The 21,326-nt window shown below is 35.0% G+C and overlaps 4 protein-coding genes, 1 long non-coding RNA gene and 2 other non-coding genes across 8 annotated transcripts; 2 read left to right on the plus strand and 5 right to left on the minus strand.

Moving 5' to 3' along the window:
• Positions 1-145: 145 nt before the first annotated feature.
• Positions 146-1,608, minus strand: LOC111500009. Its single transcript, XR_002721038.1, has 2 exons — positions 1,346-1,608; positions 146-1,260 (listed from the first exon to the last, which is right to left on the minus strand). It is a non-coding gene; the product is annotated as an uncharacterized LOC111500009 (long non-coding RNA).
• On the minus strand, positions 334-416 carry LOC111500033. Its single transcript, XR_002721047.1, has one exon. It is a non-coding gene; the product is annotated as a small nucleolar RNA U30 (small nucleolar RNA).
• LOC111500034 lies at positions 1,409-1,605 on the minus strand. Its single transcript, XR_002721048.1, has one exon. It is a non-coding gene; the product is annotated as a U2 spliceosomal RNA (small nuclear RNA).
• A 751-nt stretch (positions 1,609-2,359) lies between the features above and the next one.
• Positions 2,360-4,608, plus strand: LOC111499612 (putative pectinesterase 11). 2 transcript variants are annotated; one of them, XM_023151213.1, is made up of 4 exons: positions 2,360-2,566; positions 3,425-3,776; positions 3,882-4,117; positions 4,266-4,608. In XM_023151213.1, the coding sequence occupies exons 1-4, from the start codon at positions 2,418-2,420 to the stop codon at positions 4,450-4,452; spliced, it is 924 nt and encodes a 307-aa protein (XP_023006981.1). In that variant the 5' UTR covers positions 2,360-2,417; the 3' UTR covers positions 4,453-4,608. The 2 variants fall into 2 exon arrangements, with proteins under 2 accessions (XP_023006981.1, XP_023006982.1); XM_023151214.1 differs by having other exon boundaries at positions 3,428-3,776; positions 4,266-4,605.
• A 794-nt stretch (positions 4,609-5,402) lies between these two features.
• On the plus strand, positions 5,403-7,438 carry LOC111499544 (isoflavone reductase-like protein). Its single transcript, XM_023151117.1, has 5 exons — positions 5,403-5,701; positions 5,976-6,110; positions 6,249-6,486; positions 6,796-6,999; positions 7,098-7,438. Exons 1-5 carry the CDS (start codon positions 5,519-5,521, stop codon positions 7,316-7,318), a joined length of 981 nt encoding a protein of 326 aa, XP_023006885.1. The 5' UTR covers positions 5,403-5,518; the 3' UTR covers positions 7,319-7,438.
• Positions 7,354-12,920, minus strand: LOC111499543 (adoMet-dependent rRNA methyltransferase spb1). Its single transcript, XM_023151116.1, has 11 exons — positions 12,349-12,920; positions 11,925-11,972; positions 11,685-11,843; positions 11,515-11,561; positions 11,256-11,412; positions 11,107-11,168; positions 10,235-10,424; positions 9,481-9,570; positions 9,242-9,384; positions 9,015-9,141; positions 7,354-8,596 (listed from the first exon to the last, which is right to left on the minus strand). Exons 1-11 carry the CDS (start codon positions 12,820-12,822, stop codon positions 7,583-7,585), a joined length of 2,511 nt encoding a protein of 836 aa, XP_023006884.1. The 5' UTR covers positions 12,823-12,920; the 3' UTR covers positions 7,354-7,582.
• A 1,511-nt stretch (positions 12,921-14,431) lies between these two features.
• LOC111499866 (protein RER1A-like) lies at positions 14,432-17,441 on the minus strand. The gene is made up of 4 exons (XM_023151573.1): positions 17,269-17,441; positions 16,414-16,785; positions 15,056-15,236; positions 14,432-14,901 (listed from the first exon to the last, which is right to left on the minus strand). Exons 2-4 carry the CDS (start codon positions 16,761-16,763, stop codon positions 14,848-14,850), a joined length of 585 nt encoding a protein of 194 aa, XP_023007341.1. The 5' UTR covers positions 16,764-16,785; positions 17,269-17,441; the 3' UTR covers positions 14,432-14,847.
• Between the last annotated feature and the right edge of the window lie 3,885 nt (positions 17,442-21,326).

A 21,326-nucleotide genomic window follows, 5' to 3' on the forward strand; every position in this document is an offset into this window, starting at 1 on the left:
AGTAAAACTGAAACTAAACAAAAAATTAGAAAACAAAAACAAAAACTAAAAAAGGATTGAAAGAGCACTTAGCCTTGTAAAAAACTGTTAATGAGAGAATCATAAACCGAAATACGAAATAGAAATACATATTCGAAAATCATAATAAAACGAACGAAATAGATCAAGAATTGACGAATAGAATCATGACAAACACAGTAAAACGAACATGGTTAATTAAAATCAGAAAAATCCGAAAATAGAATGGATCCAATTACTCCGCCATGTCAAATGCTTGAAAAGTTCAGAAAACACAGTAAAGCAACAAAAAAAGAATTCAGAGAAAGAGAAGGCGCTCAGATATAAAAGAATGGATAAGCGTTTATCCTCACATTGAGATCGGATTAACGAGATTATATGAAATCATCATCATTGCTGCCTTCTCATGAACACGCAAAAAAAAATTAAGAGACGAGGCGGAGATGTTGCAGAGCAGATACAATTTAGGGTTTAGGGTCTGGAAAATTGTGATGTAGCAGGAGCTATTTATAGAAGAAGCATTCCGATGGGTTAAATGGAAGAAAAAGAAAGCCCATTAGCCCAATATTATAAAAGCCCATTTAGTGTTGGCCCATCAGCCCATTGCTCGATAGGAAAATTTCTTCTTCCAATTTTGTATTTAATACCCTAAACCCTTGTAATCTTTCATTTTACAATAACTAAACTTTTAATATTTTTTTAGTGATGGGTTCATGTCAATAACCAATTACTCTTGTATTTTGGATTGAAATATATTTGTCTTCATCTCGAGAACATGTCGAGAATATCTGAATAAACATTACTTCATCGAGAATATCTGAATAAACATTACTTCACTCAAACGTATCCTCAATAACTTGGCCGTTCAATCCTCAACAAGGACATTGAGACTTTTCAAAAACAAATCTGTTGGGTCCGCTATTTGAGGCAGAAGTACTTGTCATTGGAGTTTTGTTCTTCTTTTGAAGATGAACCACTCCGATACAACGGACCTCCGCTATTTGAGGCAGAAGTACTTGTCATCGGAGTTTTGTTCTTCTTTTGAAGATGAACCACTCCGATACAACGGACCTCTACGCTTCATCCCAATACAAACCAAATCAGTCATCGAACCACAAGGGACCTAAAACAAGGGCATTGAGACATCCACGATATCTACCATGTCGTCTTTAGCAAACTAGATGATGCTAGTAGTAAGGGTAGGCTAGTTGAGTAGAATCTTTAACCTACGATGACAATATACTACACAAACAAGGCCGATACTCACATTTTAGCAACACTCAATTGCGATTATCAGGCAAAAACGAAACACATTTACATGTCTTACCAAATAAATAATATTCTCCTTAAATCCAGTAAAGCCCAAACAATGCTTTGAGAACTGATATTGGAGGGGTGCGCCAAGGCCCAAGCAGTAGTGCAACGCTAGGGCGACGCTCGAAAGCCCAGGTAGCAAGCTACCTTGATGGGCCCTCCCCCTTGAAAAATTAATTTAATATCATGTGGGCCGATGGCCCACGTATCAGATATTAAACTGATAAGAACAGATACTACACTTGATCTTAGCCAAAAGGCCGAGAAAGGTATGAATTGTACAGAAATCTCAACGTCCTTTTATAGCCAATCCCTGCCTCGCGCTTCCTGGACTTGGCCGATGTGGGACAAACCCATTTCCTCATCTTCCGCCCTTTTAAAATATAGCTTAATAAACAATATTGATAATTTACCTGTTGCTTCACGAAATCAGCCCATTTTTCTGCGTTTCTTTTGCTTCATTCTTAAGTTTTCAATGCCACTTTTTCTCTCTTAATTTAATATTTAAAGAAAAAAAAAAATAAAAATAGATGTTCTGTCGTATTGACATTTTAATTTTATTAAAAAATCAAAATTTGAATAAATAATTTTTTGAATTTATTATTTAATAAAGATTAGTAATTTAAAAAAATTATTTAACGATCTAATTCAAATAAGAATAATACTAATTAAAATAAAATAATTATATTGAAACCAAAATTATATATTAACATAGTTTATGAAAAATCTCTAAATTATTATTTTAAAATGATACGTAACTCTATTTTTTCATGGGTTTTATTAAATCGTCACGTTATTAATTTATTTCAAAATTGTAAATTTATAATTTTATAGTAAAGATTCAATTAAAAATAATACTATTAAAAGAAAATAAATATTCAAACTTCAAAATGAAACAACATTTTTGGAATTGAAGGAAAATCCCACATGGGCACATGGGGCTTTTGCCACTAAACCAAGCTACAAATTATTATATAAATATATATATATACATATATATATATATATATATGAGGGAAATTTGAAATTGAATTTATTTCTTAATTTTAATAAGCTTTATTTTGAAATTTCTTTGAATAATAGCGATGGCTCCTGCAGATATGAGCACTGCGAGGCTGATAAGGGTAGACCAATCTGGAAAGGGAGATTTTAGGAAGATTCAAGAAGCCATTGATTCTGTTCCACCTCGAAACAATGAACTCGTTTTCATTTGGATCAAACCCGGAACTTATAGGTTTGTTTTTCGAATTATACGTTTCAATTCGTTGAGTTATGCTCGAGTTTAGACCATGCAAATAATCCTCGATATTTAACCTTTTTTAGCTTGGGGTTCTTTCATGTTTCATGTTTCGGTTTATGTTTAGGTTGGGGTTGGTAGCTCTTAGGTCATTTAGGGTTATTATTGCTCATGATCATTTTGGATAGGTCGAGATAAGTTGATGACCAATCGCAATTCATCATCACCTTTCATGCTTCCAATTGATGACGGACTATTACATAAGTTTTGACCTAAGTCCTTCTAGAGCTCGACTTGTGAACCGTACGTAAGATGCTATTTATGACTCTTCCTAAAAACTTAAAAACCTCAGGATATTGAAATTTTTAATAAGAGCCTTCACATGATTTGAGAACCCGATCAACCCAGACTACCTGACCCAAATCATAAAGGTTAGGTTTAATTCTTGGAAAAATCAAAATTTTGGGTCGGTACTGGTTGCTACTTTTTTTGCCATGCCAATTCAATCCACTCGAAAAGAAAGTTACAATGCAACTTTACTTACTTTCAAAATTATTATGAAAATTAAAAATATTTAACGTTTGTAGTCTATGCTCTGTAACTTGTAAATATTTTATATTTAAGCATTATAATTCTACGACCTAATCAAACCCAACTCGAAAGTAGAAGATTAAATTGATTTAGGTCATAAATTATATTCGAGCCACTTAGATCACTAACTTATCCACTCGAAATTTCGAGTTGGTTTGGAAGATTTTTCCAATCAAACCGGTGTAGAAAGTTGGTCGGTGATATAATTAAAATTAATGGATTTTGTTTTATTATTATTATTTTATTTTTTTATTTTTTTTGGAGCAGGGAGAAAATTGTGGTGCCGGAGGACAAGCCGTTCATAACATTGAGCGGCAGCAAAGCCTCCGACACCATAATCACATGGAACCAAGGAAGAGATTTACTTCAATCTCCGGCCATCTCCGTCTTCGCCTCCGACTTCGTCGCCCGTTTTCTCACCATCCAGAACACATACGGCACCACCGGCATTGCGGTGGCGCTGAGGGTCTCCGCCGACAGAGCCGCCTTCTACGGCTGCCGTATCATATCCTTTCAAGACACCCTCCTAGACGACGTCGGAAGACACTACTTCAAGAACTGTTACATTGAAGGCGCCACCGATTTCATCTGCGGAAACGCAGCTTCTCTCTACGAGGTTTTTGTCCAGTAAAAAATGTTAAAAAGTTTAGAGATAAATAACATAAAAGAAAAAGAGCAATAAATGGAAAGATACAATATATTTGTTGATTTTGAATTTCAGAAGTGTCATTTACACTCAATGTCGGAGAGAGGCGGGGCGATGACGGCGCAGCACCGTAACACAACGGCGGAGAACACTGGGTTCGTGTTCTTGGGGTGCAAAATTACCGGAAGTGGATCGGCTTTGCTTGGACGGCCATGGGGGGATTGCTCAAGAGTTGTGTTCGGCTACACTCATATGAGCAACGTTGTTGTGCCAGAGGGTTGGAATGACTGGGGAGATCACACCAAGCAAAGGTAATATTTTTGTCCCACATTAGCTAATTAAGGAGATCATGTATTTATAAGTAAGAAATGCTATCTTTGTGAAGTTTTGTAATTTCTATCTTTTTTTTTCTTATGAGATTTTGAATCTAAAGATGAATTTATGTTCCATAACATATAGAACGGTATTCTACGGGGAATACAAATGCTATGGACCAGGGTCGAACAGAGCGAAAAGAGTAGCGTGGTCGCGCAGCCTCTCGACGGATGAGGCTGCAAAACTCTTCACCAAAGACATGATCGGGGGTCGAGGTTGGCTCCGACCTGCTCCGTCTCATTTCAAGAGGAGCTCCTCCACCATTGTCTAGTAAGGGAGGAACAAAATAATATATATATCCAATTCTTATCTTAATGTAATAAAATTATTAATTTTTATTCAAATTACATGCAAATTAAATTTGAGACAGGTGTTCAGTTATAATTGGTCTCAAATTTAACGGATATATTTTTATTAATTTTTATTAATAATAATGGAATAATTTGACTCGTTTGGAATGGAAGCTTCAAAGCTTTATCCATACATTAGTACAATGGGTGTCAGCAGTGATCAGAAGTTATGTTCTTATGTCCATGCCCCCGACCGAACCAAACGTCTCATATCAAACCCAAGTATTTCTTACCTTCAACTTGAAACGTAGGGTTGTTCGATATAGATCTCTTCCACTTATGTGGATGAGAATGGACCAAAAGAGACTTTTGAAGTTAGCCATGGTGGACCAAGGTAGCAGCCGGCGGCGGCGGTCCTTCCCCGCCAACCACAACCACAAATCTCCTCACAAGGCAAGGCCATTTTTGTAAATTTTAAGCTAAATTTGAAATTAAGTTAAATTAATAAATTATCTATATTCACTAACTACTAAATTTAATTAATAATTCAATCAATTTTTCGGAATAAATACATTTTACCTAATGCTTTCCGAAAATAACCCCCAATAAAGCTCTTCCCAAATTTCAAATATTAAAAAAAAAAAAAAAACTTAATTAATGGAAAATATAAAATGTAAAAAACAAACGCTTTTGAGAGAATTTTTTTTTTTAAAGTAATTTATTTATAAGAGATTTTTAAAAAATTAAATTTTCATATTTTTGTATTTAAAAAAATCTAATCATGGTCAATAATTAAAAAAATAATAATTATCGATAATATGACAAATATTTAATATAATATATATTATTTAATTTATCAATTTAAATATATCTCAATTATCAATTAATTAAAAAAAAATATAAATAAAAAGTATATATGTGTGAGCGTGAGTTTTGCACTTGGGATTTGATACAACGAGAAAGGATCGTACGAGCATCATCTTCGTTCCATTTGCGGTTCACTGGCACTGCTCCGATCAGGTTTTTATTCGTGAAAATCTTCGTCCCATGGCGCAAAAGCTCAAGGTTCTCATCATCGGAGGAACTGGTTACATCGGAAAGTTTATAGTAGAAGCCAGCGCCAAAGCAGGTCATCCAACTTATGTATTGGTTCGGGAATCCACGCTTGCTGACTCTGCCAAGTCTTCGATTATAGATAATTTCAGGAGCTTGGGAGTCAATTTCCTCTTCGTAAGTTCATTATCCTTTATTTCTCTGGATTTTGTTGTTTGATTGTTGAAAATGTTCATGAGGATCAATGAATCGATTACTGGAATGTGAAATGTGAAATACCGTTCCCGAATAACTGAGGTAGGTTTTTAGTTCAAATCGGTCGAATTCGAAGTGGTCGTTTTCTGTTTGGTTTCTCTGAAACGAATAATGATGTAGTATATACTGATGATTTCGTTATAGTTTTGGGAAGTGATAATGTTCGATTTGCTTATTCGCTGAGAAATTGGAGCAGGGCGATATCTTCGACAATGAGAGTCTGGTTAAGGCAATAAAGCAAGTTGATGTGGTGATATCCACCGTTGGTCGGGCTCTGTTAGCCAATGAAGATAAGATCATATCTGCTATCAAACAAGCTGGTAATGTGAAGGTAGCCTTCATTTCACCACTATCATTTCCTACCAAATTTGTTCTATGTATTTGCCATTGATTATCGTCACTGCCAGAAGCATTCTGCTGTGAGAGTTTGTGTTTGGAAATTTCTTAGATTAAAATGTTTTTGGTACAGAGATTCTTACCCTCAGAATTTGGCAACGATGTGGATCGTGTCCACGCAGTGGAGCCGGCAAAATCAATGTTTGCTGCTAAGGCTGAAATTCGAAGGGCTATTGAAGCAGAGGGAATCCCCCATACGTTTGTTGTATGCAATTTCTTCGATGGTTACTTTCTTCGCAACTTTTGTCAGCCAGGAGCCACCGATCCACCAAGAGACAAAATCAAAATCATTGGGGATGGTAGTCCCAAAGGTATACTTTACTGATTGTAATCTCATGAGCTGCTGGATTGTTCTGTTGCATAACACTATAATCTCCTTTTCTTGAGCTGAATGGAGTCCAAAATAAGAACATTCCTAGAACCCAATTGATATTAGTGGATCATTGGTTTTTTTTCACCCTTTTTAATCACAAATTTCTACAAACATACCCACATGTTGATGCATAATTGACTGCAATATGAAGCATCTTTATCCATGACCAATTTCTTGAAGGGAGAAGTGGATTTGGTTTCACCAGCACCTCATATTCATTTAATTTGTGTCTCCTTGTTTACTGAAGTGATATACAACAAGGAAGAAGACATTGGCACGTACACCATCCGAGCCATCGAGGATCCAAGAACGCTCAATAAGATCTTGTACATTAGGCCTCCTGCCAACATCTACTCGACTAACGAGCTAGTCTCGCTGTGGGAGAAAAAAATTGGCAAGACTCTTGAACGGATCTACATTCCTGAAGAGGAGCTATTGAAGAACATACAAGGTTGGTTTAGGCAAAACAACAATTTATCAATTCTACTATGCTTCCTTCTTAGATAAAAAGACTGAAACATATTGGTATTTGCTCATCTTCTTTTGCAGAGGCTCCATTTCCACTAAACACAGTATTGGCTATTAGTCATACCGCATTTGTGAAGGGCGATCATACCAACTTTGAGATTGAACCATCATTTGGAGTGGAAGCTTCAGAGCTATACTCAGATGTTAAATACACAACTGTGGAAGAATACCTCAACCAGTTTGTTAAGAGAGATAACAATCCTCAAATTTGTTTGGCGGATACGGTAATCCAACAACCATAAGAAATACATAACTTTTTCGTAATCCAACAACTATAAGAAATACATGACATTTAGATTGATAATTAATGTCTTATCCACTTAGCAATTATAATAACTTATCATTCATCTGCTACTACAAAATGCATTTTTAAGTTAAAGCTATGTTGAACTTCCACGAAATAGCTTTTGATCAACAAAGAAAAATTATCAAAATTGAATCAACTACAAAATTTTGCACGAGAGATATTAAATTGGGAGAATGCTTCATCTCTCTGTATTCCATCTTCATTTGTTTCCTTTTCTTCCCTTCTTCCCCGAAGCCTTAGCAGATCCTCCCTTGCCTCTTGGAGCCTTGGAGTTCTTGCCCTTCTTTGAACCTTTTCCCTGCTTGCTCATTCCATGCTTCCTCATGTCCTTCTTCATACGTCGATCGACCAAGACTTTACCCTTTCCAACCCTGACTTGAACTCCTTTCTTTGCAACCACAAATTCCTTTTTGGGTCTCTCGGGTACTGCTTTTTTGTAGAGTTGATCGATCATCTTCCTCTTTGATCTATCTGATATATCAGCCTGGTCTGAGATGGAATTTGCCTTCTTGCGAACCTTCTCGAGTTTCTTCATTGCAACTCGTTTCTTGCGTGCTTTAGCTTCAGCTACCTTCTTAGCAGGGCGGGCATCGATTTCCTTAAACTGTGCTTTCATTGCAGCAACCTCCTCTTTGGTTATAGGCTTTATTGGCCGTCGGTGTCTTCGCTCCTCATCCAAAAACCACGAGGGCAAGCCTGTATCATCGAACATGTATTTGTTGTAAGCATCATCAAGAATCTGCTCTCTTTGCTTTTTCCTCAGCATTTTCTTTGCACATGCCAATATCTCAGCCTTTGTGTCAGGATCTTCATCCTCAGATTCATCAGAAGATGAATCATCGCTTGAATCTGTAGCCGGGGCAGGGACTACCTCGAATCCATCATCTCCTTTATCAGTTTCTCTTGCATTTGTTGAAGTTTTCAACTTCTCTCTTTCTTTCTTTGAAATATTTGGTTTGGCTTCCTTGGAAACAGCAGCTTTTTCTTTTGGTCTATCAACCTGCATATCATCTTCGCTATCCACCAACTCCTTCAAATCTCCATCCTCTACTGCTTCAGCAAAAATATCCTGACTGAACCACTTGTTTGCGACCTCCTCTTCAGTTGGCACTCCACCATAATCAAGAGATACCATCAGTGGATTCTTATCCTCATCTACCAGGTTCTCATCAGAGTCATAATCAGATGGACCATCACCTCCATTCTCATCCTCCTGCAGACAGCCAAACTCCGACGTGAGGATAATATTTTATCAGTGATTGATGGTTCTATATGCATCGTGTAACGTTCTACTAACACATGAATGATGGTTGAATGAAGCTACCTATTATAATTCCTACTTCCAAATGAAGGAGTAACCAAACCAGTGACTAGAAATCATGAACTGCATCAAAGAACAAAAGCAAACACACTCGGTGGGTGTAACAGTCCAAACCTACTACTAGTAGATATTGTCCTCTTTGGGCTTTCCCTTTCGGGCTTCCCTTAAGGTTTTTAAAACGCGTCTGCTAGGGAGAGATTACTACACCCTTATAAAGAATGTTTCGTTCTCCTCCCGTGGGATCTTACAGTGGGCATATAATAAATAGAATTAGCTATCACTAAAAGCCCTCACCACTAGAGATTCATACCTTAAGCAGCTCGGCATCATCAGAATAGGCTTTTTTTGCACGTTTTCGCTGCTTTGTACTTCCTTCCTTTCTGGCAACAAAGCTGTCATAAGCCTGGTCCAACAATTCCTCAATGTGTGCATCATACCTGGAAGAGGAGCATCATTATGCATCACAAAAGTAACAAAAAGCAGAGAATCATTGCTTCATCCTGAAAGTTAACAGAATTAAGCAGAGGGAGAAAAAACCTTCTGCGCTCTTCATCAGAGTCAAGATCACTATCTGAAGACCCATGGTTTTCCTCTTTGGTTACACCAATTTCTTGTTCTCCCATCTCATCATTTTCATCATCATATTCAGTTGAATCAACGACTCTTAAATCATTCTTACCCTGGTTAACATACAATCGCAAATGAATTTAAGACAAAGATACAAAGACTTGCAATGTTGAAAGAAAACAACAGATTAGCAGGGAGTGAAAGTATACCTTGATGTTAGAAAGAGAGAATAACTCGTGATCAATATAACCATCTTCCATGACATCTAGTTGCATCCCCAACGCTTTCCTAGCTTTGTCCTTTATGAAATAGAAAAATAGCCACTCGATCAAATATTAAATGATTAGGGATGGCACGGTCATATTCAGTATTTTTATTCGGTGAAGAAAAAGATTCCATAACATATTAGATTGACCAACCTGTACTTTAATTCTATCCTGCTATTCGATAAAAGATGAAACCTACACAATTTGTGGTCAAGTCATGTAACAGTTCAAGTCCACCATTAGCAGATATTGTCCTCTTTGGGATTTCCCTTTCGGGCATCCCCTCAAGATTTTTAAAACGTGTTAGAGGTTTCCACACCCTTATAAATAATATTTCGTTCTCCTCCCCAACCAATGTGGGATATCACAAGTCAACGGGAAGGTTACCACTTACAAGAATATGCACTTCCCTTTTCAAGTCAAAGCATAGCACATAGTAGACAGTTGTAGAAATCTAATATTAGACACCCATACTGTAAGGAGACATGCCCTAATTCATTTTCCATATAATATAGTAAATAGTACAATTCCTAAGTGCAAAAATACTAATCAGCAGTCAAAATTTCCAAAAGAAAACAAGCATCAAATTGAAATCAATTGAACAATTCTTATGTAAAGGACGACCATACATAATTGTCTATAAGCCTTAACCCAAAGAGAGCAGGTAATAGAAAGAGAACTCTGCAAGATGACAAACCTTAGCTTTCCTTTTTGCAAGAAGCTTCTTTTCCCTTTTCTTCTTCCGTTCCATAGCATATGTCAGCTCCTCCATCTCATTTAGTAATTTATCATCTTCATCTTGCTTAACCTCATTTTCAGCATCATTAACAGAAGTGGACGTAACCTTTTGCTTGGGAGATAATGCCTTTCTTATGTGCAATCGCCACCTAAATGATGAATTATAAAAGATTTCAAAATCTTGAAGTTATCAGAGAAATGTCACAGAATTGCATAACCACCATTACAGTAAATCAACCTTTATAGTCCACACTATATGGCCCTAACGGGCGAAACAAAACGTGAAAAATACTTAACCATAAGACTAATTAAATATAGCCCCATGCAGCCCTACGTCTATGATAGGAATGCATCACCCCCAATCTGGATTATGAAGACTACGATAAATGCTACTAGGGCTACAATGAGAAGTTAATAATTTTGTTAGGAGGGAGCAATATTTATGGGTATATGTGGGGCCAATTTTGTAAGACAGACAAAGATAGTTCTTAAACTAGTTAATAAATATCTATATCCATACTCAAAAATAGTTGATATATTCATTGTAAGAATTCGATATCCTAGGAGCAGAGTGTGTTCATTGTTGTGTGTGCATTCAACCAAACGAATGAGCATAAGACCAGCAACTGAAAAGTTCAAATTTTGATGCCCCATAGAAGTCATGATTTTAATCCTATCCAACATCTAAAGACTGCATTACATCAAGCAGAAGGTCAAGGGCTGAAATACAAATTAACCTATATTTATAGGAACATAAATATCATTTAGAAAGATACCCAAAAAAAAATTAAATCAAAAGACAAATACAAGTATCTAGGGTATGAATCTTACTTCAGCAGATGCTTAAAATCTTGCTTTCCCAAGACACCCAAATCATCACACAGTGTCTTAACCTGTTATAGAATAGGCTTTTAGTAAATAAGGTTTCCAGCTGATGATTGAAACCTTGAAAAAAATAACGAATGCTAAATATGCAATACCTCTTCGGTTGTTAATTCATGATCCTTAATCAGCAAGCAAGCAGGATCGTTAAAAGTTATAGTAGTAACAGTTCCTAGGATCTCAAGAGGAGAATCTGACCAGATGAAATTAGATGCAGAAGATTCTTTCCGAAGAGTCATATCTCCATCTTCATACCTATCATCACAACAAATAAATAAATGAATAATCCTTCACTGGCAAAAACATGACAGATGATCACAATAAACACGTAAACACATCCAACAGATGAAGGATTACCCATCACGATGTCTCTTTTGTTTTGTTCCTCTAAGTACATCCACAACCTACACAAAAAAATAATTTTAACTGACATATTAACGAGATGTTGAATTGCATCCAAACCGAGTACATCAATAAGACACCACACATGTAAATTGTTAGCTCGATTTGAATGTTGCAACAATTACCTTCCGTTGGGGTTCTACAGATCCTTGAAATAGGTGCTTCACATCAAGAAGACGAGGATCGATCTTTGCAGGAGCCTTATACCTAAGGCCTAAAACATAAATTTCAGCAGATGCAGATCGACTTGCTGCTGGTTTATCCACCTCGACCTTTTCAAACAACTGTAACACCATTCAAATGCATACAAATATCAGATAGACAGTAACAAATGGCCGTGACATCAGATTAGTGTGGAAACTTACCTGCTTGAGACAATATAGGACAGAACTGTAATCTTGTGACCTGAAAACCTGAAAATGAAACAGCAAATAAACAACCACACTATCAAATGGTCTACTAGTAAGAGTTCAACCACACCAGTACAGCCCAATTAGCTCAAAATTAACATCCAAATTCTAAATCCCTCGTCTTAGGTCTACTTTTAGAGTTTTGAGAGAAGTAAAAAGATGTAGGACCAAAAAAATATCTCCACTCATCAATGAATGTAATAAATTGCAAGCAGAACCTAAAGGAAAATGAAAGAACGAAATTTACTTGACTCATTATATGATCAAAAAAGGAAGTATCCTAAGATTTCATATTGAGAACCACGATAGACCTGGGACTTGATTGATTGTAAACTAACTAAAGAATCATTGAAAGACTCAAAGAAACGAGAAAACCCACCTTGGTAACAAATGTACCCTTAGGAGCCAGTAATTGAGTAGCTAATTTGACAGAATCAATAACCAACGAATTCTGGCTCATAGCCTCCTGCGCCCAAGCTCCACCAACATTCGGCGACCCATCGTGCAAGACCAAATCAAAAGCAGCACACCCTTTCTCGTTCATAATCTTCTTGAGCCTCGCCTTGCACTCCGGCCTGGTGATATCCTGCTCAATAGCGAGCGCACCGCGAACGGGCGCAATAGGAACCAAATCGACACCGACAACGAGGCTACCGACGGGAACCCGTTCGACGGCGACTTGCATCCAACCACCAGGGGCGGCGCAGAGATCGAGGACGGCATGGGAGGAACGGAGGAAGTTGTATTTGGAGTCGAGCTGGGCGAGTTTCCAGGAGGCACGAGAGCGATAGCCATGTTCTTTGGCAAGGCGGTAGTACTTGTCCAAACGATGCTTTCCCTTGACCTTCCCCATGGCGGAATTGGGAGTTGGAGGAATTGCCGGCGATGGGCTGAGAGGCCTTTAGGTTTTGAAGAAGAGTGAGAGTTTCGAGGGTTTTATTGGTCCTCCCAATTAGGCTCACACAGACAGTGAACCGCTTCAGGGTTTTGGGGTTTTCCTGTTTTATTTTATTTTATTCTTTTTACCAAACATTTAAATTTTAAAAATATTCGTAAAATAATATAATAAAATAAAGAAATTATGATATATACTTTATATATGAATTTAATTTTAGAAAACATAAAATAGATAATTAAATGATTATCAAATTCATTTTCCATTTGTAATAATTTAGTCCTGAGTGTTTAATGGAAATTATTATCCGTAAATTAAAATTATTTTAATCATAATGTTCGAAGTAAAAATTAAATTACTACAATTTTGAAAGTATTGAAGACTAAATTGTTACACGATACAATTATTAATATTAAATTAGGATATACTAAAGTTACTAATTAAATTATTATTTTCATTAAAATTTAAGAACCAAATATATTTATAAACAAAATATAGTGATGTGTTGATATAATTTAATTGGTTAATAAGTTTTTTTTTCGCTTTACAAATTAGTCCATTTAGGAAGTTATTGTAATTTATGCATTTATATTGCAAATAATAATAATAAATATCATTATGAAAACCTAATCTCTCCCTTTGGAACTATTATATAGAAACTACTAAAGTAAAATAACAACTCTAAAATTTTAATATTTAGATATTAATTTTGTACTTAAAAAATACAATTCTTCATTATGCGGTCACCCTCACTGAACCGACTTGAATCTGAACTACGATTCAGATCAAGTCTTGCCAGTCTCTCTCTCAACAGTAGTGGAATTGGCTTTGGATTCAACCTAAATTCCTTTAGAGCCCACGAAAGGTTCTCGCCCTTAAAGTCATCTATAAAGTTTAGACTTCGAAAGAAACGATAGCTATTACCTATTACTTGTGCATCGTTAAGAGTTATGGCTCCTGGCTCTTGCTCGTCTCTAGTAGCCGATCAGGGAATATCGGGAAAATAGTCCTGGTTCCATCATTGAATTAGATTTTTCCATTAGAAGGAGCTCGTATATGTTCTGCGAAGCGCCGGGTTGTTGGTAAGGAGCGTCTTTGCAGGCCAAGATACATATCTATTTTGTCATTGGGAAGTAAGACTTACTCTTGCTGAAAGAAATACGACCGACCGACGATACAAACAGATATGTGGATTCTCACTGACTTGTACAAGTCAGGAACGGAAAAGAGAACGAGTGAAAAAGAGAAAGATCAGATTCGAGACACAAATCTATGACACTTTCAGATAAATTGTCACAAACATTACTCAAATTGATGATAAATAAAAAATCGAGAGGTTGAAGCTAAAATAACTACATTCAAAGTAACAGAAAGAAAATAAACGACTAGACTGGAAGAGTCAGAGCCGAAAAGAGGATTCATCACTTCTTTCTCTCATTCAAAATCGTGCATCAGACTTCATCTCGTGATACATAATTATCTACAAAGAAAAGACAATTCTAAAGAATTTTGTTGCCTTTTTTGATGCATTCACCTTCAGTCATGACTCTGTTCTTACAAAATGAACACTCTCAACAACATCATCAATATAATCACACAAAGTTCCCACCCACGCATGATTGGGGAATTCTACAAGAACACTGCAACAATCAGCTTAAATTTTCCACAGCAGGGCAAAAAAAAGGGTGGGAGGGGGAATCGAAAACAGGAAACAAAAATTTCAAATGGCATCCTGCGAAGAACGAACAAACGAACGAACCGGTATTAAACTGGGAATTTCTACAACAGCAGTTCTTCAGTTATCATAAAGGATTTGGCATAGCCATGTGTTGTGCATCATATCATCAATGATGTAAATCCATATGCAAACTTAACTACAAGTTTCAATGAAAAAATTTGCTGCTACTATGAATATCCAAATCTCTAATTTCTTCCTCCCTCCAGTACTTGCACTAATTGCTGTAAATAATAGGGAGCCATGAATCAATCGTTGTTGGAGATACTGCTACCTGCAGAAGGTTTCTTCCCACCGTACTTCTGTAAATTATCAAATGTTTTGTATGAATATTTGTTTCATTGACAGAAGATATGTCAAAAGCAAGACTAACAACTCTAACTACATTTGTAAATCACGGCATTATAAGGTCGGAGAAACATAAACGGTATGTATAAGAAGTAATTCGTGAGGCACCTGCTTTCCAAGACTAAATGGAATGTATTTGTATTTGATCATGTGTGAAATCTGACGCCTCATTGTCAGCACAAAAAGGACAATCCAGTAACAAAGTAAGATAGGCCAGAAGACGGGCACGTCGAATATGGAAAAGAAGGTCATTACGAAGGCAATGCAAAAGGCCTTTGTAAAAGAGTACCTACAAACACAAATTTTCATTTATATGAGAAATGAACAAAAACTTGGAGCATTCAAATTCGAAAGTAATAACAAAGAGTGTGCTAAGCTATTAGAACAAAAATCTTTTTCAATTGTCTCAATGAAGAATCGAAATATAACAGAAAAAGAGCTGCATAAACACGCGAGTAAGATTATGCGGGAACGATAACTATCAATCAACCATGAGGCAAATTAAACATTTCTAAAGTCCGTAGCAAATTCCACAAATAAGAAATTGGAATAATTAGTAACACAAGTGTCACACCCTTGCATGATTTGAAAGGGTTGGTCGAGCTCTTCCAAACAAATTCATAATGAAAGGGAGAAAGCTCCAAGGATCAAGGGAGGTCTTTCGGTTTAAGGGTAAACTGGTGATGCTTAGTAAGGCCTTTCCCTCAAGGTGCAAAATGGAGTAGTAACTATCTCATATGTTTACTTCACAAAGCCCCTACACAATATTTGAGAGCACTACCCATTAAAGAGGTTAAAATTCTAGAGCCCTTCCAGAGTGACGTCTATAATGTTCAGGAGCCTTATCCAGAGAGAAAGCATGTAGAAAGAAAACGAACGGAACAGAAACTAAATAGAGAAAAGGGTTAAAAGTTAAAAAGTCCCAATGAGACTAGGTTCTTCAAAAACCATCAAAATTTAAATGAGAACCAACAAATATGTAGCCGAACTTTTTCTAAATGATAACCGTCTCTTCCCTGTCTAGTTTAAATTACTAAGCCCAAAGGAAAATGCATTTTCCTGTTCCATTACATCCTAATTCTTGGGATATGAACTATGTAAGTAAGCTGTAGGACGGTGCCAGAAAAAGAAGCATGACCATGTCGGGATGTCAAACATTCCACATGCATAAAGAGCAAAGCCGATCAACAAGCACCAAAGGATTAGTGATCACAATGAAGATTACTAAATGCACACAGATTTTTTCACCAGAAAACCAAATAATGCACACCTCACTGTGTCATTTCCTGACCAAAGGAACCAATATTAGAAAAGTTCTCAGTCCCAGACCGGACACAATAGATATACAAAATACTGAAAATCGGATTTGTACTGACGAAATGACATAAAAGCAAGCTTCAAAGTTTACCAACCAAATACAAATAGGTAAATGATGCAAAAGCTCATGATCAAAGTTCCTTAGTTACCAAAATTTAAACTCTGGAAGTCGGCGAATGAACGGCTTGAATTCATCTGAACCTTTAGTTGGCAGCAACGGTCCATCCGAAACTTCCATCTCCGGGTCAACCAAGGGCGACAAAAATCCAATCAACAAATTGAGTATATAGATACCCAAACCATATGAAACAATATAGAACCCTTGAATATAGTAGACCCTCAAAGCATAAATTGCCACTACAAAAAGGGTTCCAATCCATCTGTAGACAGTATGTGGGGTAGTCTTATCCAGATAATATTGATAAAGCCTTGAAATATCATGTTGCCACTGACTCAATGGTGCTGCCGCTGAGGCAGTTTCACCTCCTATACCGTCCATTGAGTATTAAAACCTCCAATATCTGCATATGACCCATACAAGTTATTCAACTCCTTGCACTTTTGGTATAAAATCCACAAAAATATGCATGTTGAATGTTGATTAGCTCTAGAAAATGATGGGAAAATAACCCCAATACATTGAACATTCGGGATCCTGGAAGCAAAAAAAAACCTTCAAAGGGTTTCCACCAATTAATTGAAACACAAAGCAACAGATACCATTAGGGTTCCACACAATTAGATCCGAAATGAACACGCCCTAGAAATCGACAATCAAAAGAAATTTAGAAAAAAAAAATAAAACACAGTATACCTCAAATGCAAAGCAAGATAAACAAGAGAAGAAACGGAAACACATCTAGAAAAGCTAAGAAAGTCAAATTCATCCTCGAACAAAGGCAAGATTACAAATCTTAAAAAAAAAGAAACCCCAAATCAGAAAATCAACATTAAAGAACAGGGAAAGAAGAAGATTAATGGAAATCGAACAAGGAGGGTCTAACCTTGGAGTAAGGTTTGAAGCTCAAGGAGCACGAAAAATGGAGATTCGGAAGTAAGGAGGCGAAGAAAGAGCAGATCAGCGAGTCTCGTGGGACTTTGATTTTTCAATATCAATACTTATATTGTTCTTTGTTTCATTTATGAGATGAGCGCCAGACTCAGATAATAAATAAATTAGTTAACCATTAAAAAAATTAAAATTTTAAAAATTTAAAAATTACATTTTGTTCATTAATTTTTAATATAGTTTTAATTCTTTTAATTTGATAAAAAAAAAAAAATCAATGAGTTTTGGATTTAGTTTTTATTTATTTTTTATATTTCAAAATTTTATATTATAATATTATTTACGAGTGAAAGATAATACATAAATTTATGTAATAATTTTTTGAAAAAAACTATTTTTTTTTTAATTTTTGTATAATATTTTTATTTGTTTTTTTACCTTTCAAAATATTATAATTTTACTCTAACTTTCATTTTTATTTGATCAATTAATTTCAAAAATTTTACATATTTGTGTTCGATTTTCAGTTTTAATATTTATAGTCATTTATGTAAATTTTTATTAACTAATTTAACTTATTTAAATTAATTAATTGTCCCCAATTTTTCAATATTATAATAATTAAATTAATTGATGGAAATCAAATTCAATGACTAAAAAACATTAATGAAATAATATATATATAATTCTAAAACTTATGATTATAAAGAATAAGAATGCAACACTTTGAAACTAAATTAAGATAAAAAAGTATAAAACTGTCCCCTGATCTCGATTAAGGAACGGAAGGTAATTGGTCTGTGATTTTAAAATTCGGCGAGGGCGGGTAAGAATAACACGGTGAGGAATATGCCATATTCTATCCGTTTTACCAAATAGGCCCATTTCAACCTTATTGGGCTTATTTAATATCTATTTTGGGCCCTTTTTTAATTTTGTGTTAATTTGGTCTTTTAAATTTTTTAAATTGCAAATTTCGTTCATGATTTATTTATTTTTTTAATTTATGAAAATTCAAAAGTTTTATTAAACATAAATTTTATATTTATATTTACGATATGAATTAATTTTAAAAAAATTTCAAATTTTCAAGAATCTATTAATTTAAGTTTACAATGGAGTTATTTTTTTTAATTATTTAAATAAATCATACTTAATTATATTAATAATTAAAATCATGTCGGTTATTAATTTTCATAATAATTTTAAAAGTATTATTTTTTCTAGATGGTCGAGTTGAGTTGGTAAACGGATCTTTCCCTTCGATTTTCTTTCGGTTTTGTGTTTTCTTTAACTTTGATGATAAGCTTTCTTCACGAATCACTCCAATTCCTTTCACAATTTACAAGTCACGGTTAAAACAAATCAGACAAGACAAGTTTCGGCCAAAATCATTAATTATACCAGGAGAATTAGGCCACGAAAATCTTAAACCCGAAACTCATAAAATCTCACAACTCTAGTAGTATGTGTTTTCCTTATATCCACCTCGATTTCTAGTGATTACTTCAACCAAAAGTTGTCGTAATATCAAGAGAAATTAAATGGAGTGATAACCAGCTCAAGTCATAGCTTGTTCGTGGAGATTTTAACCGATAAATTTTTGAATAAATAAATAAAAAATCTGATTATTTTGAATTCACTCTAATCTGGACGTTTATAATTATTTTTTTTTATAGTAAAATTATGTTTTTTTAAAAAATATTACGAATCCAATAAAGTTTTGTCGTCCTTTGTTGTTTTGTATATCCAACGAGGACAAGAATACTTATCTTTACTCAAATACCAACAAAATCAATCTTATTAATATTAAAAAAAATTATATTTTTGTTTGTTCGATAAGACTCATATCATTATAGTAATTTGATATTTTCTGAAAAAAGAAATTGACTGTCAATAATAACTTTACATTGAAATGAGTCGAATAAGATAAAGTTTATTTTGTTTTGATTTGTTTTTACGGTGAAAAATACCTTCAACCTAATCTTTTTAATGGTCGGCCAATAACATTTCATTTAGTTGCATATTATCTCGAGAATAAATGACATTTATTCGAGTTGGTACGAGTAATTATTTGAAGAGATAACTTTTGTTCATGCAATGAAAATAACAAATCAAATGGTCAAAATCATAATTCGTCACGGTACGTGGGGAGAAATAAATTTTAAATTTTGTAATTAAAAAAAAAAAAGAAAAAAAAAAGAAAAAGAAAGTGACAGGCAGCTGCCGGTTGTATTATTACCTTGGATGAGACTTAATTTTAAAACTCCCAATTATGGAAAATCATTAAATTATGCTTAAGCCAATAATCACTTGTTTAAAGAGACTTAAAGGGTTTAATTGAATGACGTGGATGAATCCTCAGCCACGATTCTGCCCCTTAGTTCCGTGGTCTCACCACATCATGACACGTGGCTTGTCAAGTAATACTTTCTGCATTAAATTAATATTTACTTATTAATGATGGGATATTGAAAAAAAAAATATAATGGACACTTTTACCCTTATATTTGGTAATTTATAAAGTTATGAATTTTGAATGGGTCGATGACTCAAACAATCTAAGTATAGTTTACAACCTCTATTCTGAATAATACATGTTATTATTAATAACTAAAATTTCATACTGCATCATTAACAATTGTTACAAACGTTAAATATTATTAATTTTCATAATAATTTTAAAGTTCTGACAAAAAAAAAAAAATCAACCTATAAATTGACCCATATTTATGGTTTGGATTAGATAGTCGGGATTAGTTATAAGATAAATTTTACACTATTTAGGTGTGGTAGATTAATCAAACATTCTTATGGTATCATAGACTTCTCGATTTAACAACCCGATCCTTTCTTTTCAATGGCTTTTGAATCCTCTAATCTTCTTCTCCACCACCCCTACTGGCTTTGACATCGCAGGGGTAGTCTTCATGGTTGCCGCAGGTGGAACCGATTGATTACTCTTCGGCTCCACCCTATTGACCTCCAAATCACCTTTCGTTTGTACATACAACCTCACATTTTCCAACTCAATCAGTTTCCCCTTTGGCCAATATAGTCTCTCACATTTTCTTCCCAATCAACCCTTCATCCTTCACAAAAACCCTAATCTCAGGATGAGGAAATATACGGAATCTCGACAAGCCCATCAACCTTTTGCAAAGATTTACCTTCGGAATCTGGGTGCCAAACTGGCCTATTTGCCAACCAAGTTGCCGCCGCCCTTCCTGCAAAATTGTCTCCTTCGCCCAATGTGGCGACTCTTCCGGCTTCAATATTGTCTTTATCATTTGCTCTAGGTTTCCCCTTCTACTTATTGGGATTAAACATATTCTCACCAGAGCCAAGACAGCATCGTCGCTAAGCGACAATCCCTCTTCATGGGTTGGACATATTCTCGCCAAAGCCAAGGCAGCATTGTTGTTGAGCGACGATCCCTCTGCAATTTTCGATGGCCAAAGAAGTGTTTCTCTACGCCTTCTCTGAACTAGGTTGTTGAAATCTTCACGAAAAGTGTTTCTCAACCTCTTTGAATTTTTCAGATTCAAGTTTCAGGTTCGTTTAAATCCGACGCTTAGCTTGCGGTGGGGTGTTAAGGATATTTAGTAATAAATTATAGTTTATCATATATATTATATTTGATATTTTATTATAAAGCAAATATCTAATATTTGTCTTATTACCATTGTTATCTTTCAATTTATTACTATTTTCATATCCTTGTAATTTATATGATTATAAATAAGATAACTTTCACACCATTTAGACGAGGTGGATTAATCAAACATTCTTAGTTGGGTTCTTAAGTTATTCGAACAACTCTATTGGATAAAAGTCAGCTGATTCAAGGAATGATCATGAGTTTATAATCAATGAATACTATATTCATTCGTGTGAAGCCTTAAGGGGATGCCCAAAGCAAAACCACGAGAGATTATTCTGAAAGTGACAGTATCATACCAAATAAGTGATTCCTATCTTGGTGAAGCAAATATTTTTGTGTTATTTAACAAAAAAAAAAAAAAAAAAAAAAAAAAAAAAAAAAAAAAAAAA

The sequence above is a fragment of the Cucurbita maxima genome, unplaced genomic scaffold (assembly GCF_002738345.1).
Source record: "Cucurbita maxima cultivar Rimu unplaced genomic scaffold, Cmax_1.0 Cma_Scf00027, whole genome shotgun sequence".
Classification (NCBI taxonomy): domain Eukaryota; kingdom Viridiplantae; phylum Streptophyta; class Magnoliopsida; order Cucurbitales; family Cucurbitaceae; genus Cucurbita; species Cucurbita maxima.